The sequence below is a fragment of the Phalangium opilio genome, unplaced genomic scaffold (assembly GCF_054372755.1).
Source record: "Phalangium opilio isolate 3A_F unplaced genomic scaffold, DU_Popi_V2 ptg000024l_1, whole genome shotgun sequence".
Taxonomy (NCBI): domain Eukaryota; kingdom Metazoa; phylum Arthropoda; class Arachnida; order Opiliones; family Phalangiidae; genus Phalangium; species Phalangium opilio.
In genome coordinates, this window is record NW_028324155.1 from 3831462 (window position 1) to 3858315 (window position 26854).

At 36.0% G+C, this 26854-nt stretch overlaps 1 protein-coding gene across 7 annotated transcripts in view; it reads left to right on the forward strand.

Moving 5' to 3' along the window:
• The window catches only part of rols (zinc-RING finger and ankyrin repeat domain-containing protein rolling pebbles), a 53995-nt gene that overhangs the window by 15637 nt on the left and 11504 nt on the right, over positions 1-26854 (forward strand). For 3 of the 7 annotated variants that reach the window (XM_089867943.1, XM_089867944.1, XM_089867945.1), the window contains exons 2-3: positions 23557-23757; positions 23851-23988. In XM_089867943.1, coding sequence (XP_089724069.1) covers positions 23557-23757; positions 23851-23988 — 339 coding nt within the window. The other 4 variants (XM_089867946.1, XM_089867948.1, XM_089867947.1 and 1 more) reach the window with 4 other exon arrangements.

Here is a 26854-nt window from a genome sequence, read left to right on the forward strand (position 1 = left end):
GAAAAAAAATAATCCTAGATTCTTATAACAATGGGTGTTATGTAGCCACACCGCGCCAGGCAACAATTAACGCCGGAATGATCTTTGGATTAATTTTAAAGGTCACGGTCCATGTTGTATAATTTTCCAGGGGGTGCATACATATCATTCCCGTACGGTTAGTTTGAATTATAATTTGTTAATTAAACTCGGTCTTCGTTTTATTTTTATCCACTTTAATTTGATATTAAAGCAATTAAATATTTGATCCAGTTTAGATAAATTTTGGGTTTTTCCGTACATGGACCAGCAAAGAAGTAATTATTTTCTAGCTTTGAATTAAAAAAATTCATTACTTCTTCATTCGCCCACCTCTCTTTTACCGTTAGCATAAAATTTAGATTAACCTTGATATACCATAGAATCCCATTCTTTTTGCAGTCAATAAATACAAAATTAAATTTAAAATTAAAATTAAAATTAAGTTTTCTTCGTTGGCGTACATTGAAAGACCTATTAAACATTGGCCATGTTCCCAAAGGTGTTTTATTTTTTCAAGCCATGCAATCATTATATGAATTGTAAATTTCTATTTTATATTCAATCGAGGCGCCTAATCCATCTAATAATCGTGATCAAAAAACTGTCGGAATCGGAATATTAATATTGGGGCAGCCATTTAAGCTGACCTGTCGTGCGATAATGTTGTACGCGATACTAGTATCGTTACGGTCTTGTTTAGCTCGCTTAAACCTAGGTAAATCGATAATTAATCGTTGGTTCTTACCCGCGATAGTTCGAGGCGTTGATTATAAATTCACTAGTGAATAGGGGCGGAGTGTAAAAGAGTCGCATTCCCCGAAAAAAATGATGTATTTCCCTCTGAATTTTAATCGTTACTGAAAAGGAAACCTTCCAGGCATATTTTAACTAGAATTTACTAGCTTATTTTGTCTCTTTTCTTCAATTTTTTGTTCTAGACAGACACACCTGTCCTTCTTAAGTATATTTCTTAAATAATATCATAAGTTCATGAGATATGTTCCATAAGTTTATCTCTGGTTACTGAGAGCTTGTCATGAAGTGAAAACGTAGGTGAAACGTCATAGATTCTCGTAAAGTGACGCCTGGTGAGGCGATGGCAAAGGCTTAGTACAGACTAAATAGGAAGATGGAGTGTAGTCAATTCTCGCGTCGTTCTCACTCGAACTAGATCTCAGTAAGTCTCTAGTCTCTAGCATTACGAAGTGTCATTCTTATGGAACGTATCTTATAAGCTTATGATAATATCTTTAGCAAATATTTTGTATTTAGGCAACCCCTAAAATTGGGAATGATAATTTAAGGCGCGTGTTTATCGTGCATACTTTCGGTTAAGAAAAATACCCATTAACATTTAAATGCGAGTGAGCTAATTTAAATTCAAAGATTTGTTTCATATGTTAATTAGTTAGGTTGTTGAACAGCGCAAATCGTGCTCTCGCGTATACTGTATAAGAAAAGACATATACAGTTTCTTTTCAATTTTCTTCATTGATTACGGTTCTTGATAAACCCTTATCAGGAAGCGAAGGGTTTTAATTGTTTAGAAAAAAAAACATTTCGGTGCAGAGATTAAGGATAAAAGGTAAATTTTAATTAGATATTATCTCTTCAACCCTGGGTTCTTTCTAATTTAATTTCGGTACAAGAGACCCCAAGGTTGGTAACCCGCTTAAATTTAACCGTGAAAAGTTCACCGATGCCAGTTACTTAGTTGATGCTGAGCAGCCATGCGGTTTAACTTTTATTTATTTTTTATTTTTTTCTAGTTATTATTTATTATCTCAGTTACCCCTCATAGAGGGCCTTCATCGTAATTTTCGAAACTATGTAATTCCACAGTGATCTAACTTAGTATCACTTGACACTAAAGGGAATGCTTATGGAAGTTTGCGTTTTAATGCTAATTTGTGGACAGGTTTGGCTGTAACTTAGTAGATTAATGGAAAGGGGATGCAGTCACGTGGTAGTGGTAGAAGGGAAGCCTGTAGGGAAACTTAAAATAAGGCGGGTTTTATATAGTTTTTAATGGTATAAAAGCAGCAGAATTCCGGTCACAGATAAAAGAGAGCGCGTGGTTCTCTGTAACGGGGTTAAAGTTCTTTCGAGAACCTTTCCGTGCTTGTCCCTTGATTTTCCCAACTTTTATAGACAATTCCATAAATTATTTGCAGAGAAACCAACATACATGGGGGCATGGCCTGCATTGGAGTATAGAGTAATGGCAGTACTACGTACGCAAACGTCATACCCTTCTACCCCCTAATGGACGCGTACAGTATCCCTCTTACAAGAGCGCGCGCAGAGGGAGGGATACAGTCTACACCCCTCTCTACCACCACTAGTCTATTCTCCCCAGCTAGCCAACTCGCACTGCCTCTAGTGGTGCTTCATACCTAGAGGGATAATACCCCCAATGGCTGCCTCACCCTCTTTGTGTTGGGTACTATCTCTATGTAACTTCCAAAATAGTCTATAAAAGTTGAAATTCGCAGGCCTTTTCATAGGCGGTTGGCTCTATCTCTAAGCACGTCTTGTAATCGGCTCCAAAAAATTAATCGGGGTCGTTCGACGACAGGTAGCGTTTGTTTCGGTTGTTAACTCGTAGTTGAATAGCACCCAAAAACATGCATGACATGGGTGTGCTTTCTCTCTCTCCCTCTCTCGCTCCTCTAATTTAGTAGAGTTCATTGAATTTGGCGGATTTTTTTAAGGCGCGGTTTAGTGTAAATTACGAAACGTTGTAGTATACATAATTGCCCCTGTATTCGGGATAATATGGGAAGTTTGATTATTAAAGTTAATTTCAGTTCACGAATTAAAAAGAAACTTAATAATAATATATAACCCCCTTTAAATTTTAAAATTTTTTTTTTTTTTTGAGACTAATCGAAATTGTTTTATCGGTTATTTTCTGGAGTAATTATCCAAAAATTAATCACGATATATGTATTAATTGTCGGAACACGATCGAAGGGGCCTCATTTAGGCTTTAACCGACCGAGATTCGTGTCAACGCCTGGTTTTGGTTCTAGAATTTTTATTATATTTTTTTTTTCGTTGAATCGCTTGCTTTCGTAATGAGTCTTTCAAGACTCGATTAAAAGAGAAATTGCGGTTTCACTCGAAGGAAAGTTAAAAGAAAGCTGCTTCCAAAGAGAAAGTTTTAATCTCCCTGTGATTAATTAATTTTCTGTAGTTTCCTCTCTCGCTCTCCCTGCCTCTCCTCTAAAAAGAAAGTTGTTAGTTAAGAAGTAACAATTTTCCTTCACACTCTAGCGTGTAACGTAATTGGGAGCTTTGGCCCTTAGTTAAAAACAGGGGATGTTGTACGTCCTTAAATTGGTCTTAGATTAAATTAATTTAACGAGATTCTACTTAAATTAAATTCCCAGCAGAGGAAGGTATAATTTTTCTTTGCCATTAAATCGAAGCATCCAGGCGAATCTTTTGCGTTTACTTAAGTTTCGAATTCTTCTTTTTACAACATGGTGCATTGTGTCAGTGTTTTTTTCCCGTTCTCACGAAATTATATGCAAATTCTCTTTTTCTTTAACGATATTTAACTATTCTCGCTTTTCATCTTAAAATAAAAAGAAAGAAGAAATAAAAAACTCGTGATGATTCTTCGGATCTTTTTGATTTGTCATAAAAAAAAGAAGAAATAATTTTTGTTTTCCCGCTTGGGGCCCGCTAACTAGTTTTCTAACATTTAATACAGATATACTGTAGAAGAGAGAGAGAGATAGAAAATTGCTTATCTTAAATTTGGGGTTATCGTTTTTCGCCTTGAATAACTACTTTCGTCTTTTCCTTCCTTAATGCATTCGACAATAACATTTAATACACTTGAAAATGAAGGCTCACCATACTATACTCGTGATTACAGTCTTCTAACTCCGAAAACTAGAAAGTTGAAAAACCAGGTTCGCAGGGGGACGGCGGTGGTTGGTATTGTTTGATTCATTTCGTACTTTTGATGATGCGATGGGTAGAAATTGAGTTTCTCTTTTGACTTATCCAAGGAAGGATGAAGTATACAGTTTATTTCAATCAAAATGCCCGGTTTTCACTCGTATTGTTATATAGGTTGTTACTTTTCATGCCGCCATTTTAAAAGATGGCGACGATTTTAACCCTAAAAGCTATCATAAAGCTTGTCTAAAGGATATAACAAACCAGCTAAATACGAAATATTAATTAAATAGCTTGAAAGATACTGATATTGTTCCGGAATTAAGTTTATTTTACATTTATGGGCGCCATTTTTCAAGATGGCAACGGATTGAAAGAATATTTACCAAGGAGTACCTAATAGTTAAGAGTAACGTCTCTGCAAATTTTCAACGTTCTAAGTAAATAAGTTTGGACTGGGTGTTGATTATCAGCCAATAAAGTCAGTTAGTCAGGTCTTTATTCAGATTTGAATGTTTTTAAGGGTACACTTTCCCTTTACTTCCTTACATTCTTGTAATTCAGTTTTCAATTGGTTTAATCATAAGTGATATTACGTACTTCAAATTGGCCTACTCCGACGACGATGATGAAATTTCGAATTTCGTCCAGCTCTGCTCGAAATGTATTATTATGTGGGCAGAAATAAGTGTATATAAGAATTTTATGGCTTCGAGGGCTAAAAAAAACTGCAAACTCTCGCCCATAGAAATTTAAGATGCTGCGGCGAAAAACTGAAATAACATTCCTGTGAGTCACCATGGCTGTTCTGTTGTTAAAAAAGAAAAAGAAAAATAGAATAAGACGCGAAAAATCTAGTTAACTCCCAAAGTGTTAATACGTTGGCAAGAACGTAATTCTCTCAACGTGTTGGGGCCATTGTCTGTATATATATATAAATATATGATGACTTTGCCATGCAAAAACAACAACCTCAAGTTCTCAACCCACGGTTTTTGAAGGTCATTTGCATAATTTAACCTTGCGTTACGTAATTTAAAGGTGATACGTAAAATGCGAGAAAACACCCACAAAAAACATGTTACTTCGTGTCCCTTAGACCATAGTGTTATCTAGACACGTTGTCTCTCCAAGAAAAAAAAATCTGAAGCTACTTTACGATGTACTTCAAATTTTGGAATAGAAGTATGTTATTGGAAGGAAAACATTACTTCGATTGTACCAATTAAGTCGTATGATCATAGAGAATATAATGAAGAGGGGTAGAACGATGGTCTGCAGGAGTGTTCTTGTTTAGATCAGTTTATGGGAGCTTCATTGCAGTGTTTTATTACTTCGATTGTATCAGTCAAGTCGTTTGATCATAGAGAATATAATGAAGAGGGGTAGAACGCTGGTCTGCAAGAATGTTCTTGCTTAGAACGGTTACCTAACCCTCAATTTCCGGTATGCCAGCTCCATTTTATGCAATCCGAAAAGCGAGATTCCCCAAAGGTATTAGCTTCTTTTAGAAACTTCTAGTTACGAATATCAGGTTCTATTTGAATTCTATGACCTAACTATGCCTAACAAGCGTGCGATAAGATAGTATAATTTAACTGAAAACGCATTCGCAACACCGAAAAGGCTAAACGCAACGTTTTCTAAGTGTCTCCATGCCAACAAACACTTCAGGTCCTGCCTGCAGTTTTGTTGGGTTTCTTTCTTCATTTCTCTTTGCTTCGTGCTTTTAAGAAGATACTTGTAATTCGGATCACGGTTCCCTACTCGAATTCCCTTTGGGGTGTATTTGATCCTGCTGTCTCCCTCCTTATTTTCTAATATCTTTGGGCCTCAAACGGTGAGAACCGGTAGATTTGTTATAGGTAACGATAGGGGGATCACCATGATGGGGAACCCAGCCCCTTCGTCGTCACAGCTGGAGGGCTTTCTTTTCTATCTTTTTTTAGTATAATTATTAATTACTGTTGATATTTGGGGTCGGTCGTTTTTCGACCTTAATCACTGGAATCAACCCGTATTTGTTCAGGTTTTTACATAATTATTAACAATAGAGAGTTTGTTTAACCTCTATCTCGAAGTTTGAACTTTTATGCATGTGTATCTTTGAGGACGTGAAAATCCCTTGGTTTGAGACGCGTTACCATGACGTTTTTGACGCAGATGACGTTACCTCAGGAATAAATGGTAAAACTTTTACCTTTAGGCGTACGCGTACACGTAAACCACTTCTTAATAATATAATGAATTGATGCTTGAAAGGAAATCATTTGTCAAAAATTTTAGAAGTTGGCGGTGCTTGGATTTCGTGTCATTTAGAAAAGTTGCGGTATTTAAATAAATTTCGCCATATGGTATGGTAGCTTTATGTATTGTAGTATCTACTTGAAACCGACTCAAATCTTACTGGCAAAAAAATATATATATGTATTAAGAAACAGTAGCCCCCTGGTACTAGCTTTATCCATAGCCGTCTCAAAAAAAAAAATTTTGAGGTAATGTCTAAATACCCCCTAATGTGCGCCACCTAATCCTACATGTACCACGGTGGAAAAGGTCATCGCTTCCCGGAATGTATAGTTATCCAAGAATATTGCTACCAAACATACGATAGAAAGTATGTATTTTGCCGGAACTTTAATACAACTGTTATCACTACATCAGTTCAGTATTCATGGTTAGATTAGGAATAAATTCACGATGCACCGTTTAAGGCAGTGCAGATCAGGAAGAAATCGGAGACTTCGTCTTAACATTGCGTCTTAGCAATGATGTATGATCAAGGGTAATCCTCAAGACGTCATGTGTACAAAATGTTTCTCTCCAAGAGAAGATGACATCCGTAAAACTAAAACAGAAAAATCATTCCGCCCATATAAGAGGAAGAAATCTTAAAAAAAAAAAGATTTCGAAAAACAGATGATTATATTTTTTAGTTTACGTCAAAAAGAAAATATAAATTTTTTGACCAGTACGGACGGACGATTATTCAGTATTCTTCTGTCAAAATAACCAAAAACACTTTATATTTTAATATAATCTCTAAACCATAGGCTTATCTCCGTTTTCCGTTCAAAAATATGACCCCATTTTTATATACCGTGCTATAAAACAGTAATAAAAGAATTTTCTTTTTCGTGACCCCTCTGGGCGGTAACGTTACTGACCCGTGACAGGCTTAAGTTGTTCTTTCTTTTTTTATTACCTGTTATTTAATTTTTTTTTCTTTAATAAATAATTAAACTTTATTTTCCAAGAAGGTGCGAGATTACAGGCGCTAAATTGTACATTTTTTCAAGTTCACTGTGCAAGGTGAGCTTCGTTTTGGGTTTAATGGCCGGCCCATCCATCTATTTTTGTTGTTGTGTTTTTATTTCGGATCGTTAATTTAAGCCCACGTGTTTACCAAAACAACACCGTTTAAAATATATGTTAGAATAATATAAAGACTTGTATTAGTTATAATTTTAAACCTTTTAGAAGGTTTTTAGATTAGAAAAACGTGGTCTTTTATATTCAAAAATAATAAAAAAAAAAAGATTTAACTCTTTTTCTCCTATATGAACTTCCCAGTCAATTTAGCCTTTTCTTTTATCGGGTTTATTGTTTCACCGATTCACTCGATCACGACTCCATTAGAATTTTTTTTTTATTTTTTATTATGTATAAAAAGCACTTCGTGTTTAAGCGAAGGCTCCACTTGATTCCCCCTATTCGTGCTTATACAAAAACGGTAAACGAAAAAGACCGCTTTTGCTAATGGTATACAATCCCTCCTCGTATCTCTTTTAATAATAATATCCACGAAAAAATGGTTCACAAACGTGCCAAGCTATCGATTTTATAGGATTATTTCGAACTTCTTCTGCTGTAAAGGTTATTTTCTTTTTTTAAAGGGTAGATGAACCGTGTTGTGTTAGAAGGGTTAAGTCTTGAATACACTCCTACGTAATATGTTGGGGAAACACTAAGAACCTAGTTAATTATTCTTGAACTTATACCCTCTCTTTAATATAAATTTTTATCTTAAAATATATCTGGGAAAAAACCCTTTTTTTCTACCCCAAACTACACCACAATTACTCGTTAAATCCTTCAAATTATACCCATAATCTTCAAAGTAATTAGGTTTGAATTAAAATCCGTCAGCGCAGGTGGAACCCATTACACTAATAAGGAGAGTTCAACCAATTTCTTAGGCACCTGATTAAGATTTTTTTTTTTTATTTTTTTCCTGTATAAATTTGATATTAAAGTCGATCCGCAGGTGGAATTTTTAGAAAGCAAGGGTTAGATATAATATATAAGAATATATAGGAACTAAGTCCCATCCATTATTGCTATTAATTTCTCTCTCTCACTCTCTCTCTCTCTCTCTCTCTCTCTCTTCCCATATTGTTCAAGTTTCAAGTTGGCGCCTTTTGGGATTTTTTTATTTTTTACCCTGATCTTATCTTTGATATACTAGTGTTATGCTGCTCACGTTATTTCAACCATTTTTTGATGGTGGTAGACTGGGCTTCCTTTGGAGAAAAAGCCGTGACTTAATCGGTGTTTAAAGAAAAAGAAAATATTTCAGCTTTTTTATCTATTTGGCACTTGGCTCTCTTTTGGCTATGGAGAATCTAGTTCACCCCCGACGCTGTGTAATATCTCGGCGTATTAGGCTCGAAGTTCGTCCCCTTCTTATTAAGATAATGGTAGTGGCACGCACCAACAACTTAGTTTGTTGGCGATACCCGCGCTGTTTTTGAACCCAGCCTCTCTCTCTCTCTTACTTGAAAAGGTCGCGGTTCAAAGGTCAAATGCGAATAACCTTTACTTCCTTTAAAGTGAGAGGTTTTTTATGTTCTTTGTTTTAAAAATGTAAGTTATTATATTTATAAGGATGGTAAGTGTGCAAACTACATGGAAATGTGTGCCTAAAGTTCGTAAGTAGAAGTAACGTTACGTTAAGAATAGGAAATAGATTGAGGAAGTGGAAAATAATAGCTAATTAGCCCTTGATTTTAAACTTTAAAATCAAGGTCAAGGGTTACGTTATAGGGGGTGAAATCTGAATCGTACACAGGCGATTTTAACAATGCAATACATATGAGGATACATGCCACTTACACAAACATTCCAGGCTACTTGGAGCAGAAAAATACAGACTATACATTGTCAAGTAGTAGCCTGGCCTCCTTGTGTAAATGATATTAATCCTACTAATCTGAAAACTATGTATAAACATTCAAAATTGTAGAAAAACAAAAGAGCCACTGACACACCCGAAAAGGGACGCGTTATATTGGACTGTTTGACAAAGGATGCGCTATAGCTATCATTACAAGATGTTATTGGTCCCTTGGGGCATGACATCAAAACAAAATATTCGCGTGGAACCAATTATCTAGCGTATAAGTTATATATATACATCATGAATATGGGCCGGTTGGGAGATTTATTTTTCTATATTCCCCCATAATATCGTAATCGCCGCAGAAGTGCGCTTAGAAGGACAGTGATATATATTATATCATATCTGCCCTAAGGCTTATTATAATTTCAACTAAGACCTACATAAAATTGTCGGCTCGTGCTCCTTTAATTTACCTAGCTCAATCCATATAGCATTTCTTTATATACATAAAAAAATTAAAATGGACCCCCCAACTGATACAGTCAGTGTGTATGAGATAATCATTCGCATCGTTCAAACAAAAACGACCCCTTTTCTTAATTTCTAGAATTCCTTTTATAGATCTTCTCAAAAAAAAAAAAAATACTGTTGGGATGGATATCCATCAAAAATGCACTGATACCAACCAACCTCACACTCTTCATTTAAATTTTATGGGTCAAGTTTAAGTACACCAAGTAAAGTTGTACTATACAAATAAGAAACCGGATCGAGTTCATCCATATATCCAGCTAACTGATCTATATGGTTGCTGCTTGATATGTGTGATAGGCATCTTTTAGAAAGGTTTACGTATACAATCAGGTGTGATCTAGGATTTTTGGATTTTTATTTATTCGGTTTGAATATATAGACCAGTTTTGCTTGGTAAAAAATTAGGGCCATGCACGTTGATTTGGCGCGAAAAATAGATTGAACAATAGGGATGTGTTAGATAGATAGTGATCCCCCGTAGATTTATATGGGCTAAGCCCGCGTCGTTATTATCATATTTCTACACATTTTATTTCAGCCCGAGTTTACATTATAAATATAAGGCTCAACTGTGTATTTGTAATTACATACGGAGTAGATTCGTACCTGTTACTAACTCATGTTTGAATCATTTTAATTTTTATTTCATTCGGTTTTTTTTTTGATAAGAGAAAATATGTATATAAAAAGCGCGTAATCACAACAATCACGCTTGCACGAGAGGCCCTAATTTAAGCCTAATTTTATCCATACCACAGTCAGAATATGGCGACGTAAACATAACCAAGGCTTAACTACAAACATAATCTAACATTGAAAAAGAAAATATTTAGAAATCCACGCGTTCAGGAATCAGGGGAGATAAGTTTAATTTGTTTGTAATATTTTTAATCTGCAGAGCATACTACTTTATGGATCGTTTTATTTTAAAGTATGAGGCCATGTTTAGGGTTATGTTTTTTATTTCTTTTCCATGCAGACCCTGTGGGGTATATTGGAAGCCGTGCCCTTAATTAGAGCATTAACGATGCTATAATCTAATATTTTTATGGTTATGTACTGAGCTAGAATCTTCCGTCTCGGTTTATTGCGAGTAAATAGTATATTAAGATATCGAATTTCTATCTCACTCTCTAGTTCCAACTCACATCAGTCGCGTAAACACGCCAGCCATCAGCCACTCTGAACTTTGGAAGCTTTTTTCGTTTCTTCTCTCGTGTTGGGTTTTTCATCTTATTTACCATATTCGACTTTGTACAGTTTGGTTTAGTTAAAATATAGCCAAAAATGGTTAAAAGAATTAGTACTTAAAATTGGAAAAGTGCGAAGGTTGGATTGAGAGACTAGATTTTCTTAAAAAGCGAAAATAATAAATACACTCCTGTTTTAAAATATTCAGAGCCTGTTATTTCTTCTTTTGAGGAATTAGCCCTTCAAATGACTTAAAATATAGCTTCAACAGCTGTCGTTTCATCTTATTTAACATACAACGTATATTTGGGAGTGATAATGTTTTTCTTAAGGGTTTTCTGGTGTTTAAAACAATATACAAAAAAAGATTTGTCTGGATTTTAAAAGCATATATGTGGGGGTGTTGTTTTTCGACTATATACTTTTCATTCAGTTATATTCGAGGTGCTATATTTTATTATTTTTTTTCCTTCTTCCAAATATTACAACTTGACCCTTGACTATATTCGGGCCGCATCTTGACCTCTTTCGAGAAAGAAAAAAAAGGAAAAAAAAACTGTATAAATTTTTTGTTTTTTGAAAGTCTGTCGAATTTGAGAGGGTCTAGTATGGTACATTCCTAGAATAAATCACGCGCCTCTAGACACAAAACGCCTACGAAATAATCGTGAAATCGTATTTTTTTTCTCTTCTTTTCTCTTCGTTGATTAAACAATCTCCAAAATCGGAGTTGAAAAGCATTTTTGGCCCACCCCCGTCCGCTTATAACATCTATCACTTCTTTTGAGGAGTAGGTGTAAATTTGGGTGAACATTTCTTATTCATTTAATACGTAACACCTTACAGCTCAGACTGACGTGTTTGAGAATTAATCCATTGTTTTTTGTTTTTTTGAGAGAGAGAGAAACTCTCAATAATGTTTTGGAAAGGTTTCGAAAATCAATTTTTTTCCATCGAGATTTCCTCTATTTCGAATGTAGTTTTATATAACTCATTGGGTTTTTTTTAGGTATTTTATAGAGAAAGGATATGCAGGGTGTTTCCTATACTTCAAAACAAAACCAAAGTTGTTTTGGACAATTTTATTCATAGGATTATACTTAGAAATATGGGCCATGCATAAATGGTTTGTACAAACTTCAATACCAGGGATAGATTTAATTTTAGAAGTAGTAATGGAGAACTGTTAGTATTTACTTCAGTCCGACTCATAGCCAGTATAGAGGCCCTCCCTCCAACACGTATCGAAAAATTTAAATTTAATTACGTTTTGATGACGTTGCTGACGGGGAAGGCGAAAAATACGTAATTCCTTTTTTATCTCTGTCACTATGGCCCGCCTCTTCTTTCATACCCCTCGGTCCCGTAGAAGGGGGTCCGGGACTTTGACGCGCGCCCACGTTACTCTGTTCTCCATTCTTACTTCAAAAATTAAATCTATCCTTGTCAATACTTATTCACGTATCCGTTTTGGAACTAACCAACTTAGCACTTCCCAAAAATTCCATCCATACCCACTATTTCAATATTTAAGTTTTAGAACGCGGGGGAGTTAGTCAGAAGGCATTCACTTTTATCTTTTTTATTTATTTTCTTTTCCTTAATAAGTTGGTAAAAACCTTTCTTAACCGAAGTCTCCGCTCGAATCTCTATCGTAATTCGGAGTCAAAGAAATTGCCGACAAGCGTGTCTAACTGGGCGTATCGTCCAAACAACATGTCCGCTTGCTTTCTTTTTTTTTCTTTCTTATTATACCTTTAACTAATAATCTAAGGAACTTTATTTAAATCGGGAACAGGTTATATAATCTTACAGTAAATCGCTGCCGGCGTTGTATACAGTATACTTACATATATTTATTTATATATATATCCCAAACAAACTCTAGAAGCTAATCTTCAAAAATTTATCATAAATTTCCTCACTAGCTGTTTAAAAAATATGGGTAAAATTTATTTAAACTTTTTCTTTTAACACAAAACTTTATGAAATTTTGTACTCGATTTTTATCGTCGTCTTTATTTCAAATAATATCCACCCACTTTTCTTACACACATACTCTCTTAGGTTGGTTTAATTCATAACTTAAATTTAAACGCATAAAATATTTAAGATTAACATCTTTTCGCGGGTTATGATATTTTTTTTCTTCTTATTATTATAAATTTATAAATTTAAAAATTTCAACATAAAACTTTTATATAAAAAAAAACGTATTACGCCTTTTTTTCGGTAGATTATCTTCTTTTATACAACCTGCACGGTCTTGAACGAAAATAATGGATTTTTTATATATATAACGTCCACTCAAATTTTACGATACCAACTTAAAATTCAATAGTTGAGTTGGGTTTTGAATAATTAATTGTCTATACAAATGTTAGAAAATATCCCTTTTTCAAGGTTCGATTTCATTGAACTTTGTAGTGGGACAGACTGCGTGTAATATAGATAATGTCTGTGATGACTCAACCCTCGTTACGCCTGCTAGCAATCACCCCATACAACCGGGATAAAAAATGAAAATAAAAGAAAGGGTTGATAAAAGCGGTCGCGTTCCCATCTGCGTGCAATATTACGCAATTTTCTAAAATTATTTTTGTTCCCAAGTTTGACGGTTTCATTCATATCTCTCTTGTTAGTTTTTACAGGGTGTTTCTGATTGCCATTGGTTCAAACTGAGTGGAAATTGTCAAAGTACATGGGATCTACAACAGTTAGTTCCTTGTTTTAGAGATGCCAATGTTTGGGAGCTCATATCTCCGAAAATAAATTTTCTATACCCCATGTTATTTAACACTTTTCGCTTAATTTGACCCTGAAAACAACCCTTAAATTTACGGCAAACTTATCAAAAACACCCTGTATTTGAACCATCTACGGTTCATTACCTTGGTTCGCACGTAACAACGACCTTCAGTGAAATTAAATTCAAATTTAACGAAAGTTTATATGTGGAAGTTTGAAATTCGAAACTAAGTCGTATGTAAGAACGTATCCATTTCTCTTTTACCTTTATGAATGGCTACGTAAGCGTATGTATATATGAGGTTTAAGATTATCCCGCGGTTAGACAGCGTTATATCTTTTTATTGACGCACCTGTGTCCTTGATAGTGTTGTGTATATAACTGATTAATGAAAGGCTTAGGAAAATTTGAACATAGTGATTAAAACCGTTAGAGAATACCACACCGACACTAATTCTTTTAGAGTCTCAAGGGCGATTTATTTAAAAGTTAATCCCACAAATTTGCATTAAAATTTCATTGTGCCAGCTTCAACATTTACGTTGTTAGTTAGCTCTGTTTGACACCTGCCAGTCTGCGTACAGTAACTTGCGAGGGGCCAGTCAGTGTAATCCGTTTTGAAGGGACTATACAGGTAAATACCCTTGACAGTGCTAAAATGATAACGCGTAACTTGTAATTGTACGTGCAGGCAATCAAAAGGTGATTATACCCTTGGTAACCAGGCTCTTTTTTCCCCAGTTGTTTTGAAATGCTAGACGCGTTTTCCTGCAGCATAGTGAGTCATAGACAACCCAATCGGGTCTGTATATAGAGCAGTTTTTTTTAGATCATTGTGTATATAGAGTTTCAAGTTATTAATTTGTTTTTAACTTTCAAATGACCTAATGTTATATTCCGGTGTCGTGTTTATAACTTCCAAATTACCTAATGTCATACTCCTTTGTCCTGTTTTTTAACTTCCAAATGACATAATGTTATAATCTGGTGTCCAAGGGAGGAACGCAGTCTTTAGTTTTGAGCCTTTTCTTCAATTATCAACCTTTTTTTTTTCTTCGGTAATTTCAAATACCTTTACACTTATACTTTAACAATGGGAGAGTCGATACAACCTATACGTAATACAAATTTCTTAGATAACCAAGTAGGAGGAAACTTTTAACTTCGGGCGGTAACTTAACTCTCTCTCTCTCTCTTAACTCTTCAGTCTTCATCAGAAGTTTATTTCAAATGTACGTGTAACATTTTTTTTAGCAGTGTGAGAAACTTTACAAGATAGTTTTTAAAATGCCTGCCTCATAAATTAACGATTGACAGGATAAGATAAAGTATTTTTAATGAATTCTCCAGGTTTTTCTTTCAAGAAAAAGATACAAGAGGTTTGAGCGTATACTGTTTGTGTTGTATAAAAACGAGTTTCTTATCTAAACTCTTTGTTTTAACAGATTATGGCTTAAAAATTTTGTTATGTAGTATCTTTCGTTACCTTTCTCCTTGATTGTGTCGAGAGAAAATGAGAAAATTGGTTTTGGGAAGGGAAAAAATAGTAAAAATATCATGAACCGTTGTGGGTTGTGTATGTTTTTAAGGACATTTTCGGGGCGGTTTAACAATAGTACAAATTAACCGAGTGAAACTGACTGAATTTATCATTTTAACACCCAAGTGTTTCTTTTTTTTCTTGAACTCCCGTAGAGTTTGCTACATTTTTTTTATTTTAGAATAAAACTAACCCTTTTTTTTCTAAAATAAATTGACGTAGACCACCTGCCGATTTATTGGGTCGTCGAATCGTACCGACAAACGAATCATGGGGGGTTCTCTCTAATCCAATGTTTTATATTACCTGAATTTATCATGAATTTTTGAAATACACCTGAATGACTTTATCATGTTAGTATCGGAAGGTCGCGGACCTGGACCAGTTTGCTATATTTCTTTCAGTCTACAGTTAAAAATATTCATGAGGTTGTATTATTAATTCTTGATAGTAGAGTTTAATCAAAGAAGTTTGTTTTATCTAAAGAAAGCTACCGTATTTTCTATCTGCAGGCTATTCCCCTCCTTCGTTGTTAATTAGCTCCAATTATTATTACCTTTTTTATTTATATATAAATTTTAATGAAAATAAATTCGAAAATGCATGAGAGACATGAGTCTAAGAAAATAGTTTTTTCTACGTCTATGGGCCTCTTTATTGTGAGATTTGTGTCCATTTATTATGACTATAGTACGTACCATCAGTACTTATCGTTTTCCAATTCTACCCACAAAGTGAAATACTTTTTACTATATTTTTTTGGTACGTTTCGAGAGTCGTGATATTAAGGGCCTCTTTAGTTAGTTGGGAGCCCCTCACTTTGGTGAATTCTTTACGGATCCTTATGTACTTTTACAGCATAAAACTGCCGATTTTTCAGGGTCAAATTGGTGTATTGAAGAATTAAATTAATATTAGAACGATCAAACCAAAGAAAAAAAATATATATATAATTTGGGTTCTGACGACCGAACACCTGTTCCTTCTATATACTTAATTTTATTAGCAACTTATGTTGATTAGTGGAAAACTTTGTGAGACAAAAGGCAGCCTTCGGACTGAAAAAGATGATAATCTTATGGCCTGTTTCGGGCTATTGAAGTTTATGAAAATAAACCCCATTTGATGCTAGCCATTTCCTGAGCGGTTAAGTTTACTCGCGTTTCGTTTAAACATTACTTCTTGGGCTTGCTTGGTTTGTACTTGGTAGGAAAGACTTCAACCCTACAAAAGGACAAAATAAACGTATGGCTTGTAACAGACTATTGAAGTAATTTATAAAAAAAAGAAACCGCGTCATGCTCGACGTTTCCTAAGCTGTTAAATCTGGTCAGATAAATAAGGATATTTTAACTCGCTTCAGTGCATGCATGCACCTGATGTCCTGATCTTTTAGAAAAAGGCATCACATCATGCAATCAAAAGAAAGCAAAAAAAATGGAGGTTGAAATTGAAAATTGTCCCTCATCAATCCGTCACACTTATTGCTATTATGTCACTCTGACTTCCACTTCTGTAATTATACTCTCACTACTAATTTCGTGTGTTATCCTTTACGCATGCGCTGTACGGGGAAGGGAAATCCACCTAATCACGAGCACTTGCCCCTTTCTACTCCCGAAATCTAATTATATACCCCTTCTTCCACTATTTTTTTCTTTCTTCTCTTCATCTTGGTTCGACTGCTCGAGACAAATTAAGGATTTAACCTTGTTAACGGCGACTCTTTTATCTCCACGTGATTTCAATGGGGCGCGAAAAGAGGTTGGGGAGGATGAGGTTGTTTTTAAAATCGGTCACCTGCATCCTGTAAAATAATAATTGAGCCACGAAAACGTGGACGAGCTTATCTATTATTATATTAGGTATATTTTTCACAACTCCGTCCTCTAAGAAAGCAAGAAGGAAAAGATGAAAATCAGAGAAAATTCCTCTTCCTTCGACAACACTATTTTACTTACCATCAAGGACATTCGTATATAATATTCTCATGCAACGGGATTGAAATTCCAAAACTGTGGGCCTTTTCTTTTTGATATTACGTATCCCTTAGTTTAGGCCCCTAAGGGTCGACGCTAATGGATCTCGCGTGTTAGAATGAGCTTGTCGTTTCGTTTTCTCTTTCCTAGAATTGTTCTAGGGAATCCTATTTGTACCCTCAGGGTGCCCCTAACGGGCACCGACAAAAAAATCAGTGGATCAATTTCCTCTATAGCGATCTTGTCCCTGACGATGCTAACTGTGTTGATAAAAATTAAATTCATATATATATTTTTCATGCCTATTTGACGTGCTATTTTAGTGTACCCCCTAACTATGACGTACGAAACTATAAGTGATTGATCATTTTCGTGACGTGTGTCTCGATCGTAGAATTATTCGAAATTTAAAGACTGTTGTTTAAGTTTTGTTCTGTTTCCGAAGTTGTGTTTCTGTAGATGAAAATGTGTGGTTACTTGTAACGTTATAAACCATAACATTAATTATTTGCACTGAGAAATCAACACAGCACAGGCGGGAGACCGTCCTCTTGGGTTATATCTACCGAACCAAGAGGCAACGCCAGATGGAGCCCAAATTCACTACACGCTGTAGGTTAGCCAGATTACACTGCCTCTAGCGGCCGTGCTTCTTGGCTCCTAAGAAGGCTGCCTCACTAGCTCCAATGGTGTGCGCTTCCCTGCTGGAATTATCGGAATAGTCTATTTAGAAACCATATTTTATGTTTGTGTTATTTGCTTTAAAATTACTATAAAACACCACGCGATTTACCTGAATCAACAATAACCTCTTAACTTCTTAAGAAAATTGATGAGAGGATTTAGTCACTCACGAGGGCCAAGACTTTTATCAACCTATTCATCTCTATAGTTCCTTTGAAATGTTTTCTTGAGGAAAGGGAGTGGTGAATACACATCACAGTCAGAAAAACGTTTCGAAATTAGATTTGCTCGATTTTCTAGTTTCGAATGTGGATCATGCCGTCTGTAATTCAATCCGTTTCTAATCAATGTTATACATCAGCGTATCGAGTACTCGATGTATGTATCGATGTAGCAATTTTATCACAAAACCCACGCGTATCCGACCGTCGGCAGGCCTTTTACCCAAAAAAAGAGATAAAGAGAGCTTATATAACTTCGCAAATTGAATATATATAGAAGGACACACCCGAAAAATTGGTCAAAAAAAAATATTAAGGGATATTAAGAGGGTATACATTTTTTTTAACCACAACCGAATTTATAATATTTTTTAATGCCAATGATAGCACTTATATTTGACACTGATTGGCGTTTAAAAGTGGTGTGGTTAAAACGTACGAAAACGTCTATAGCCCTGGCTGGTTTCGATACATAAATTTTAGCTATAATTGAAACCATTTATAGTGTGAAAAAAAATTATGAAAATGTTCAACCTGGCCTGCTTAAGCTAGTTATATAGCGTCCAGGTGTGATAGTTAAACCTAAATTTCGCCTACAGTTACAGTGAAGGGGGCCTCTTTTGTAAAAAGAAAAGGCTTTTATTAAGAAGTGTCGTGGGATGGATGGATTAGGATAGACAATATATTTTTATTCTCATTTTATTTATTAATCAAAGCTATAGCATAGAATGCAATTTTTATACGAGGTTCCTCCTAATTGGGTATCTGGTCATTGGACGATCTGTCTTCTTGGCAACTCGACGGACTTAATTTTAGTGCCAGCGATACCCGTAATTAATGTCGATAGAAGGCTATAAAAAACTAACTCTCCCTTTTGGTCGGAGCGAGGGGCCATCAGCGTTGTGTGCGCAGTTTGTTTAGAATTACCTTCGTAACGCGGCACAACTGGTTGCTGAACTACTGATGTGGTGTCTTACAATATTGCTTGGTTGTAAGTCAGCTGGGATTTAGAAAGAGCTGAGGGAGTAATTGTCCTTCGTGTATCTTAATCGTACTTCTAATTAATCCGAAAAGACATGGCTTCATTCATGTTTGGCAGTACTCTAGCCAAGTTGAACACAATGGTCACAATCGTCTTATACCCGACTTTTCCAACTAGTTGAGATGCATTATTATGCTTTCAATAAATTCATAAGATATGTTCCATAAGTTTGTCACTGATTACTGAGAGCTTGTCATGAAGTGACGTTGGTCATAGATGCTGGTGAGGCGCTGTCAAAGGCTTTGTACAGACTAAATAGGAAGATGGACTGCAAAACCTCGTGTAGTCAATTCTCGCGTCGTTCTAGTACTAGCTCTCAGTAAGTCTCTAGCATTACAAAGTATAGGTAGTGTCATCTTATGGAACGTATCTTATAAACGTATGTGCTTACTTATGTCGCAGAACGCGTCTGTTATGCTGGTACTTCTTGTTTCCTTCTTTGAGAATCTGTCCAGAAACCCACGCGACATTTGAGGACTCGTAATTTCACGAGCTTTCTTTTTAACCCCCCAATGAAAACTACTCGATCTACATCCCACGCTCCTTCAAGTATAGATTCCTGAATGCGTTTTCTTACTAGCTCGCTGGACTCTGGAATATGTGGAATTCCGTGGCCTGGTTACGATACAACTAATTTCCCCTTCCTTTTTTTCAAAATGTCTTTCTTTTTATTTTAAAACCCGTGACAGAATTGGAAATTAAATTTATATTTTATGAGAGGCGTCGATATTTACGACTTCCTTCCCTCCGTAACAGTTATTGGGCCTAGATCGTGCATGGCCATGCACCCCAACAGGTGTTGTTTTGATCGTAAATAGACAGGCTTGTTTAGTAAATATATCGTTGTTGTTGTCAAGTGGCTGATTGTTATGGATATTTCCATTGTTTTATTATGTATTTTTCATAAATCTAGAATTGGCATGCAGGTACGCCTTATGAAAAATATTGAAAAGAGTTGATTCACTCCCAAAATTGTGTTTGAGTTACGTTAGCAAATTTGAATTGAGTTTATAATGAAACCATATCCTTGAGAGTTATTTAAAATATTTAGGTTTAATACTAATTTCGAGGTGTTAAATTACTCGGAAAGCCTGAAATAATTCGCGTAGTAATTTGGGAAAGCTCCAACATGACGCTATTAACATACCAAGCAGCAGCCTGTTGAGGCTAGTAAAATTCTCTAGAATTAAAATTTATCTGATAGATTTCTAATGCCTTGGTTTGAATTTCCTCTAGCATAAAAATTTATCTGATAAACCTTGGTTTGAATTTTGAAATTATTAAACACGTGCGGAAGAACGCTCTTTTATACTTATAGATTTCTTCAAGGTAGGCCTAGACTTCCTCGTTTTTGGTTCAATGGTCTATTACTATAGCACCTCTATGTTTAAGTTCAGTATTATATTTATAATACCAATCGCTTCGTACCCTCTCATTATGTCTAAAATCCCACTTTTGCGGTACCGAGTCAATACGGACGTGAAACTGGTATTTTCAGCGATGATACCTTTAAAGGGTATATCCCAATAGTCGAGTAGGTCTTTATCCCTATATTTACAGAGAGAATATAAGCTTTACCACCTCTTCGTCACGCCGCCAAAAGAAGCTATGTTCATAGTAAGAAAGTGCGAGGGAGTTGACAACCACCAAATAAAGACCCAACCAACCGCGATTCTTTTTAAGAAGACTCGCCCAACTTTTAAAACCTAACAAAAATCTATGACTATAACAGCTTATTATAAAACCTCGCGGCGATTTTTAGGGTTCAATCGTGTAGGCCAAATCGTGACGTCATTGGTTTTCATTACTTGTAGTTAGAAAAAAAATTTGAATACGAAATCAGGTTGGGTTGAAGATCCGGGCCTATTTTATAGACGTTTTTTTCATCCATTGTTTATGTCTACTTGTATTTTAATTGAAGTTGTTCTTTCTCACGAAAACCCGTAAGCCATTTGCCTTTCTCTAGACGTGTTTAGTACCTTACCTTTTACCTTATCTCAAAACCCGGAACAATATGATATAGTTTATGACTCTTAATTTAGGCCACGCTGGCTGGTTGATCTTCAACTCTTTATATACGTCCTTTTAATAAATTAAGATTGTTTTTTTTTTTTTAATTTTAATTCCCTGACATCGTTATAAAAGGGATGAAATACGGTATACTGACTAGGGTGGTGTTTGAATTACAAAGGAACCATTGTAAGGAACTTAAGAAAGGCTAGAATGTGAAATGATGGTTTTATAATTGGTTCTTTAATTTCATTAAGAGCTAGTGTGTATATATATATATACCCTTTTATGTTTCTTTAAACAGAATTACGCGAATAATAGCCAGCGGGGGTTTTAAGTACGTGAATATAATGAACGCAATGAAACGCAACCATTCTTTTAATTATTATCTCTCTGGGTCTCACCATGGACCAATAAACACTGGACATGACTCTATAACTTCCCTATTAGTTGACTGAGAGAAACTGAAAACTAGTAGCGACATCTAATAGTAACAATGAGAAAAACCGTAGAGCATTTTAAATAACCCTAGACCCTCGTGATCCCGTTTTTTGTCAAAGAAGAGAAACGTGTAAAATACTGATTAATTAAGATTTAAGTGAGTTTAGTTTATATTTATACTTATAGTGAGATAGCTATGTCCTGGTATTTTTAGCCCATGGTCTGACCGCCAAAAGCAGTTTCCTAGTGGTAATGTCTTAATTGTTTTCTCATACTAATGTTGTTCAACAAGAAAAGGGGTTGAAGAGAGAAGAAATATATAGATAAGGTTTTTGTTTGTTCATCATACACGCACCGTTATTTAGTTTAAGAACATTTTAGTCTTTTATTTTTAGATCGTGATCTTTTTGTTACTTTGCACGCGATGTTAAAAATGTATTTGTTTAATCATTTCGCGTACCACTTACACAATGCAATGTATGTCGAACCTGCATTACGTATAAAGCGATACCATCTTGGGGTTATTGTTGTCTCGATTTGAAATTGTTGAAGATTCCAATTGAAACAGATTATGAATAGTGTTGGAGAACCCTTGGTTTCCATAGAAAACTTGTTTTGAATGATAACAAGGTACTTGCAGCAACGCTGTGTGAACCCATTCTTTACATTGTATAGTCTAGTCGGTCTAGAATTGCATTGCAGAATTGGACCGTCGATTCCAGATAAGGTTTATTACCTCGTGACCTGACTGTTAGCTAAACGTGTTTATGTTGTTTGTCCACTTCTCATCCCCCCAACCCGGCTTCTGAAGCGGTCAAAGTTTATTGTGTCTCTAGTGGATGATGTCACCTATTTCGGACGCGGGTGCTGCTGGGATATGCTTTTAGCATTACCAGAGTTTGTCTGGAATCCAAGTCACCCAGACAAGCGTACCAACGTTACCGTAAAAACCTTGTCACATCTCCGTTCCGCTTTTGATAGAGGATACAAATTGATTACTACGAACCCCCACTTTTTCCCCTATTTTTCAGGGGCAATTCACCCTAGAGGGGATTTGGAGTTGCAACTCGAAAATCTCTCCAAATCCTCAATCACTGGTATTACTGGGAGAAAATGGGTTCAAAGTCGATGCGTGCCAGATTCTAGTTAATACGTGATTTTCTCTCCATCTCCCGAGTTTGTTTGGGCTAATCACTGTAGCCCCGCAGCGGGACCCTTGCCTAGATCGTGCCACTCACTGTACTAGGACTTATTTCAAATACCTCCTTCACAGTCCACCCCCAGGGCTGGTGCATTATATATGAATTTTAACTTAAAAAAAATTAGCATATTAAAAACCTTCTCTCGTCCCAGTTTGGAAGTTACATTGAGTAGACCATGGATGTTTATTAGAGAAGTCAGCGTTGGTTTTAGGCCTAATTTAGATGTACTTTGAACTTAGGATGGTATGATCTCACCCGTGACTCTGTCTGGCGTGGCGAGACGACCCCTTCTTTGGGGGTTCAGACTTGAAGGGGGGACTTTTCAGGGGGCGCTTTCCGTATATCACTCTCGATCCTCTCTAAAAATCCTAATCCATCTTTCAGTCGGTTCTTTGGCTCTTTTTATCATGTGGTGGCCACAAGTGCCGCTGGCCGAGTCCTCGAACGAGAAAACCTTACCACCCGATCCTTCCTCCCTTCCTTCCTCCTAGTTTAACGGGGGCATTCCCCGTACTTCCGGTCTGATAGTTCGTACTTGGATTTCCTATGGGAAAGCCGGGTCGCGTCAAAAAAAGGCCCGGTTGTTAAGGTTGTACTGGGTTTCATTCTATGCCCTTTTTCCATGCGACTAACGTTATACGCGTCGTATCTAGAGTGTAATATAACTTATTTCTTGTCTCTTGGCGTGCGAAAGAAGCGTCAGCTGATAATCGAGCGTGTATATAGTACCACGTGACTCGTTTGTGTAACTGAAGCGAAGTGTGAATGGAAAAGATAACCGGAGCCGTCAGATTTTCGCGTCTTTTAGTTTTGTAGTTCCTTCTTAGCCATGTTTCTTACAAGATGTTTTTAAAAGTCTGTAAACTTAAAATTATTTGTCATTTTTCTTTTTGAAATAAAATTAGATCCTCGCGCCGTCCGCAAAATGAAGGATGGCGAAATTCAGGATCATATGGTCAGCTCGAACTGTCCATCTTGTCGGAATCCATACGACAAGGGAAAAAGGCGACGATTGGTCGAAAATTGCGGACACGAAAGGTGTTACGGGTGCATGATCGCCTCGGACAGGTGTCTACTGTGTCAACAAATCGTCATAAGTCCCATGGGTAAGTTTAAAGTACTTTTCTTTGTCATTTCGTTGTAACCATCCCGTGCTTCTAAGTATATTCTTATTCTAAAAGTCATCCCCATCTTTCCAGACATTCACAACAGCGATAAATTAGACACCAAGGGAGGAGTCCCTCGTCCAAGAATGAAGACCAATGGTCATTTTACAACATTCATGCAATCGAGAGCAACTCCCGACCGCAAAGTATATCCTCCTTCTTCGATATTAGGTAAGTCTATTTTTATTTGGTTTGCAATCGTATTGGAAAGATAAGTCTAGACATGTTTAAATCCATATCTAAACAGGAATTCCAATGCCAAAAATCTTATTAACCCGTCACGGATATTGCGACAATTCAATCTGTACTATATAGGCAGGCATATAGAGCATATTTTTTGAGATAAATTTATGTTAAAGATTGAACCGGAGGCTAAAAGGCGCCCACATTTATCGTTGTCGCGGAGAAACATTTTTTTCTTATCAGGAAGGTTTTTTTTTTCTTTTTAAAGTGGGATTAAGTTGTATTTGGAACGCGTCTAGGAATCTGAAATTATCCTAATTGAAGGTTTTGATTCCATTTATAACGAACGAGTGATGATAAAACATCGAAACACAAAATAGGCCTAAAATATAATAATAATAATAATAATATTTATTTTGCTTGGAAAATCGCTGGCAACCATCTGCTAAGCCTAATTCTCAAAGTAATCTTTAGATAATTGTCCTAATTTTAATTTAAAAGGAAACTTAAGCATTATTCTTCAGGTGCACGGTACATTGTGTGAACAGGTTACAGGTACGAGATTTGTGTATAATGAAAGAAAACCTTAGGTATATACGCGATAAATTCTAGTTAAACGGGGCTGGTTTGCCCCAAGGGGGTATCCACTCTCTCGTATATACCTCGTTAAAAGAGAGAGAGGTTTATAATTTATGCTTAAACGCCAATTATTTCTCTCCTTACCCTAAATGGAATTTCTCATTAATTTCGCGCGCTGTAAGTCATATATTTCTTCTTCTTCTTCTTCTCGACTTTATGCTAATTAGCAAAGGAGAAATTACGAAACCTGTTAGGCTGTTAGTTAGTTAGAGAAGCCACGCACCCTTTCTCCCTTCCCATTATTTTTTTGCGCGGTTTAATCCGAGACGAACTTCAAGCCCCTATCGGTTTGACCCTTTAGGGTTGAAATTAAGAAAGGCGCGCTGTTAAATCGACCCGTAAGTGCCAATTTGATGACTCATTATAAATTCAGTCTGCGATGCGCCCGAGACGCTTACAGCATGATGGATATGACTCTATCTTTAACGAGGGACCCATCACTCCGTGTACCCGCTGTCCTGAAGGTTTTACCGCGCCTAATCATTGTACAGGGTATCTTAGAGTGATTAGCCTCTCGATCCCATCATAACAGTCGTAATTTAGAAGCCTCGAGGGAAATGCAAATCTTTTCCGAGGTTTATTAGCCCATCTGTCGTCTTTTACGACCTTGGGCAGCCATTAAGGGGCGACTTTTACCCATGAATTAGACACCATACCTCTTTAATACTGTACAATATACGGATCAAGTGATCACCCCCTTTGGCTTTACCCGGAGAAATATACAAAGAAAATATTTATATAATTTGTAAACAGTGTTAGTCATCATCAGTTTTACAGAGGCAACTATAGCTAGGTAGCTATTACGAAATTTTAAAACTTTACTGCGCTGGTAAAAGGAGGTCGGTTCGTCAGGAATACATAGAGCTACTAGGAATGTATCCATTTTCTCAACATATCTAGACGGGATTTGTATAAATAACCTAGGAATTCACCTTGCTACCAATAAATGAAATCACAGTTTGGAATGAAATGACGTTGGAATTATGAAGCGTAACGGATTTTTCTCAAGCCCGGCTGCGCATGATTCTTGTTAGATGTATTTATTCCTGTTACCGGTTATTACAGCCTGGATATACGTGCCTTCCTTCCTTACTTTTAAAAATATTTTTTAGATAAAATATTTTTGATTTTCTTTTCAAAAGATAAACTTTCTAATTTATCATAAGAGAGAGAAAAGGGGATGGGTCGTTCATTTTCCGTTAACGCTAATCCGGGCGAATGAATTCTAGTCGCTTCTCTGGCTAACCTAATATTTCATCACCCCGAAAATTTTTATTTTATTATTAGCAGGGGTGCAGCCTTTATTTTTTTATGGTGAAAGCGAATCTATTATTAAATGATTTAGGTTCTCCCTAATTTTTACCAATTTATTCCGTAATAGTCCCTGGTTTTTCCATTCAGCCTCTGGTAATGGTAATACGTAATACGTAACATAATTGACATCCTTTATCCAACCTCTTTAGCACGGCGGTGGCGGCACCGTTGATAAGATAAAAAAGAAAGAGTAAAACGTCTCCTTATGGTTTTTTACTCCCACTACCTGTTTGCTCGCGTTAAAAGTCAAAAATTCCTTATGGTAAAAACGGATGTAACCGATGGGAAATTTGAATATCAAAAGAGTTTTTTGACTGTATGGGAGCTGAGAGAGCGAGCGAGAGAAGACGTTTCTAGTGCGTGGCGTATTAGCATCCCAGTATTTTTTACGATTTCTCGGTTCAAAGGTCATTCTAGTCTTGGATTTCGTTCCGAATAAAAGAAAAATGTATAAATTTATTCAATTTTAACATTAAAAGGGGTTTGAAATTTACAATTTTGAACGCGTATGTAGTCTGAGTTTGTAATTAGAAGCTTTTAAGAAACGGACTGCAAAACGTGTAACATCCTAGACTTTTGTCATTTTAATTTCCTTAAGTTGAAGTTTCACATACGCGTATATACGTCTGACTTTGTAATTAGAGGGTTTTAAGGAACTGACAGAAAAAACGTGTAAGAAACATCCTAGACACTTTCCGTTTTAATTTCCTCAAGTTAAAGTTTCACGTACGTGCGGTGAAAATTGAAAACCATATGATTGATTTTTCTGGTGTCGAACATGATCGATTTTATACGTCTAGACAACTAGACGTTTTCACAGTCTTGAAGTTATCAAAATCCACCATGTTCTTGCCTGAATAACTTTTATACTATACCCTTTTAATGTCGACATTTCACAAAT